This window comes from Macaca fascicularis, chromosome 18 (assembly GCF_037993035.2).
Source record: "Macaca fascicularis isolate 582-1 chromosome 18, T2T-MFA8v1.1".
Taxonomy (NCBI): Eukaryota; Metazoa; Chordata; class Mammalia; order Primates; family Cercopithecidae; genus Macaca; species Macaca fascicularis.
Genome location: NC_088392.1, coordinates 23820453 through 23825198, shown reverse-complemented (window position 1 = coordinate 23825198; position 4746 = coordinate 23820453). Strand labels below are relative to the sequence as shown.

Sequence of the window (4746 nt, the reverse complement as noted above, 5' to 3'; positions counted from 1 at the left end):
TTCACTGTCTCCTGTGGGATGAGATTCAGAATGATGTCCCTCTGAGGTATCTGTACTTGTATGTTAGAAGCTATGGGGTGAGGTTATTGACAGAGTCTGTTGTGTAAACTTTCTGTGCGAAATATACTATCTCTAAGTTATGCTAGGGCTTATAAAACAATCTGGTGTCTACATTTCAGGGGCATTTTAATCGAGGGAAGTGAGTGTTGGGGTGAAATCAGGGATCTGCTCTTCTTTTGAAATGTTGATAGAAGGTTCTTTCTGTGCACCTGCACTTCTCTATTGGATGGCGCTGGATGTGGTTGCCTTTTGTGGCTCTTGGTTGCAATACAGTTCTCTTGTTGAAATGACCTCCCTCTAACTGATGCCTCCGCCCTAGGCTCATCAATGGCTACCAAAGCCAATGGACACCTTGTGGAACACAGTGTGGCATTTCACCCATGGCCTTCATGAAATGTGCCCTTTTGCAGTTTATGATCCAAGGCTCTTGTAGTTTTCCCTCCATCTTTTTAGTGTTGTTCTCAGTCCCCCTCATGGGCTCTCCAGGTTTTCCTGTATCTTTTCTAAGTTCTCCATTGTGATTGCCACCTATAGTCTCTATCTTCAGTGAGATAGATGTCTCTCCCCAGCCCCGAGTCCTTGTTTCTTTGGACTTCATAGGCAGATGTCTGCACCTGAATAACCCATACCCATCTTAAACTAGTAAATACAAATGGAATGCATGATCATGTCCCCGTCTCCCATCCTCACCTCTATACCTGTTCTCCATTTAGCAAATGGTACCTCCATACACCTGCCCAAGTGAGAAGCCTGGGGGTCATCCTTGACCCTCTCCTTTCCCTCGCCTCTCACCCGGTTGGTCTCCAATCCCTGGGATGAGTCTATCTCCTAAATATCTCTTGTATCCCTGTTACCTTCTTCACCTGCCAGGCCACCAGGATCATTCACTCCTCGCCATCTCCTTCGTAGAGCATTGAAATGGTTGCTGAAATTGTCTCCCTGTTTGCCCCCTTGCCCACTCCCATTTGTTTCCCACCTCCCTCTTAGAGATCTTTTAAGAAATACAGATTACGGTTCCTGCCTCACAATGCAAAGGTCAACGGTGACGCCATCTGGGGCGCGCTTGGAATCCAGCAGGCGGTTGTTGCCTCGTCTTCCGCAACCTCCGCGGCCTGGAGCTGGCCTCCCCCGCGGCCGCCCCAACCACCGTCCCCGCCGCCATCACCGCCACCATCACCTCCGCCGCTGCCTCCTTGGGGCCCTCCTCCTTCACCGCCCCCTTAGCCACCTCTACACACTCTGGGCCTTCTGTCCGGGAGAAGAAGCTGTAATCGTCTTCCTGTGGGCCCGGGGCGCAGTCATGGCGGACGGCGGCGGCGGCAGCGGCGGTGCGGGCCAGGCCTCGGCCTGGGCGGCCACGGGCGCAACCCGGGCCCGCGGGGGTGGTGGTCCCATCAACCCGGCCTTGTTGCCCCCTGGCGACCCTCAGCTCATCGCTCTCATCTTGGAGCAGCTCAAGAGCCGGGGCCTTTTTGACAGCTTCCGCCGGGACTGCCAGGCCGACGAGGACACCAAGCCAGCTTCCCACAGCCTGAGCCAGAAAGCGGATAATTTTGTGTCAGCACATCTGGACAAGCAGGAATGGAATCCTTCAGTGAACGAAAACCAACTGCGCGATGGTCTGAGGCAGAGTGTGGTTCAGCCAGAGAGGTCGGAAGCTGGAGTGGACAGGATTATTTCTCAGGTGGTGAATCCAAAACTAAACCACATCTTCAGGCCACACATAGAACAAGCAATTCATGAATTCCTGGTGGCCCAGAAAGAAGCGGCTGTGCTAGTACTCCCTGCAGAGCCGGAAGGCCTGGACCCTCCAGCTCCGTCTCAGGACACTTCCTAAGAATATAGCTGACAACTTTTGAAAGCGCTATTTAATTTTGGGTGAAGAAATGGATTCGGTTACATAAGAGTGCAATTTCAGACCAAAGATAGGCCAAGGTCGTCACTGAGCTCAAGGTTTCCACCTACACCATGAGCAGTGACCAGATTGAAAGGGAAGCAAGTTCGGCAGAGAGAGAGTTGACCCTATCGACCCCTGCATTACGCCGCCATTTGGCCAGCCTGTCCAAGGGCGTGACACCAAGCACACACTACAGAGAGGGAAACACTACTGCAACCCAGGGTTGTCCTGAGACAGACATCTATACTTGGACATGGAGACTGCACATAGGCTTTCGGGTTTGTGCTCTGGGATAAACGAAAGCTACAGCGAGAGGACATAATCAATCCTAAAGACAATTTCAAAGAACAATGACAGTCAAGGTTAACTGGGAGTAGTATTTGACAGTATTTATTTGATATTGTCTCTCAGAGTTGCAAACGAGATTGTACACAACATTAGCGTCAAATAGCTTTAAAGTTGTGACCTTCCTGTACATGAATCTTCTAGCCAGTTTCCTTTCCTTTGTAAGAGGTAACAAAACATGAAACCCTAGAATGAGTGAGAAGTTCAGACATTAGGTATAAGGAAACTCATTTGCAGACTCTCTGTCCAAGGCTGCTTCCTGTCTTGCAGGGGCTAGTGAGTCTTGAGTGTGTTTATGTTATTCTCACATTTGTGTTTTTTTAGAAAAGTGGATGGTCAATAAATTGCTTATCTTTCAACAGCAACAACAAAAAAGAAATGCAGATTTATGTCCTTGTCATCTTTAAGCTCCGTCAGTTTTCTGATATTTCCAGAAGGTCAGACACCTGGCATGGTTTATGAGGCCCATGATAATGGGGACCCTGGCCACCTCTGTTACCCCACACACTGTCATTTCTCATATGACCGCCATGCCCATGGCTATCCTGGACACGCTGTGTTCCCTCTGCTCACTGTGAAGGGAATGCCCTCAGCTACTCCTACCCTCCTTTAAGCCTCAGCCCCTGAGGAGCCACACATCATGCCCAACCCCCGTCTAAGCAGGAGTGACAGACTCCTTCCTCTGTGCTTCCATAGATCTCATAAGGGATGACCACACTTACAATAGTAGCTAGGTCTAACAAAGCACTTGCTGTATGGCGGGCAGTGTACTAAACGCTTAACTTTGCTTACCATAGTAAGTCCTCGTGATCTAATTGAAGAAATTCTATCTTTATTCCCATTTTTATTCCCATTTACAGATGTAGACACCAAAGCTCAAACACTGCGTAAGTGGTGGGGCTGGGGCTGAGCCTGTGTTGAGCACAGGGCCACTTTTAACCTTTTTTAAGCATGCTTTTAACCACACCACCTCACCACAGTGAACTGTCTTTGCTTACAGATCTGTCATCTCCACTTAAATGTGAGCTTCCTCCAGGGTAGGGATTTGCTTTGTTCATTTCTATTCCTTAACCCCAGGACCTAGCACATCACAGGAGCTCAGCAATTTATAGAGAGAAACCAGTTCTGGATTTGTCTTTTCCAACATTTAATTTCTCAGATGCTAGTATTTATCATCTAAAAAGTGAGCAAAAGTTAATTTTGTGTCTGGTATCTACATGTCTAAGCAAGAAAGAGCTTTCTTATCCCTGGGGGTATTTTATCTGTAATATTTACCTCTGAGCTATTTTAAATGATTCTTCAAAATTTAGAGTCCAGAAGGTAGAAGACCATGTCCTTTCTGAAAATGTCCCTTCCTTTCACAGGTACCAGCCTCTTTTTAAAATTAGCTTGTGAATATGAACATCCCAGCTCTTTAAAGTTTAATGTCCCAGCCATTTTAATTGTTTCTTTCAAAGTACAAAAGAGCAGCTGGGCCACATCGGCACTAATCACTTGCCAACTTTCCTTTTTACAAAAACAGCTAAGCTCTTTCTGAGATTTAAAATCACTCCATCTGAGACCCCATCTTGGCACCTATCTTTGCACTAACATAAAAGGAACCTAATTTCTGCTTTTAAGAAATGTGTCGCGGAAGTGATTTTTGGTTTGGGGTTTGTTCTCCTTCTTTTAAAAAATAACATAATAAAGTGTAATACAACTTTTAAAGTTTTTTTTTCCTTTACCAGTTCTCTATTCCCCTTTTCTACTTGAATTGTCCTGAGACAGGGTTGCCAGATAAAATACAGGATGCTCAGTAAATATGAATTTCAGAGAAACAACAGATACTCTCCTAGGGCACAGACCATGCAATATTCGAAACATACTTGTATTAAAAAATTATTTGTTGTTTATTTGAAATTCAAATGTACTGGTGCCCCATGCTTTAGTTTGCCAAATCTCCAAATCTGCCAACCCTAGCGTGAATGCTTCCCGTTTCCACCACATGAGTCTGGCAAATGGAAAATGCTAACCCATACGATACTCCTGTATTCTGAAAATAAACGTGTAAACAACAACAAAAAAAACTGTACTGTGACTTGAGAGAGCTCATTACGTGCATGCATGCATGCCCACTGGTCCCTGCTAAATAATTCCTTTCTTGCAATCCAGAAGGATAAATAAATGTAATTTCTGGAATTCTATACATTCTTATCAATGAACTACAAGTATTTATTGAAAATGTCTCTGTTTGGGGAAGACTTGGAGTCCAAAGGGGTAGTTGGCACAGTCACTATCCCCAGGGTCACAGTTTAGTTTCATGAAGCAAGAAAGAAAATGATTTTCGTTGTAATCCTAATAATGAGTAAAGAGAGTTTCAGAGAAGGAATACAGCAGTAGACGCCAGTGAGATAGAGTGAGACAGACAGAGGGAAAGAGGCAGAGAAACAGAAATACAGAGACAA

The 4746-nt window shown here is 45.8% G+C and overlaps 1 protein-coding gene across 1 annotated transcript; it reads left to right on the top strand.

Annotated features, from left to right (window-relative positions):
* Positions 1 to 1135: 1135 nt before the first annotated feature.
* Positions 1136 to 4485, top strand: BOD1L2 (biorientation of chromosomes in cell division 1 like 2). Its single transcript, XM_005586605.4, has one exon. The coding sequence runs from the start codon at positions 1361 to 1363 to the stop codon at positions 1895 to 1897; it is 537 nt and encodes a 178-aa protein (XP_005586662.2). The 5' UTR covers positions 1136 to 1360; the 3' UTR covers positions 1898 to 4485.
* Positions 4486 to 4746: the final 261 nt, after the last annotated feature.

Bases quoted from the DNA above. Each gene is read 5' to 3' on its own strand.
- BOD1L2 (XM_005586605.4), top strand. From the start codon at position 1,361: ATGGCGGACGGCGGCGGCGGCAGCGGCGGTGCGGGCCAGGCCTCGGCC.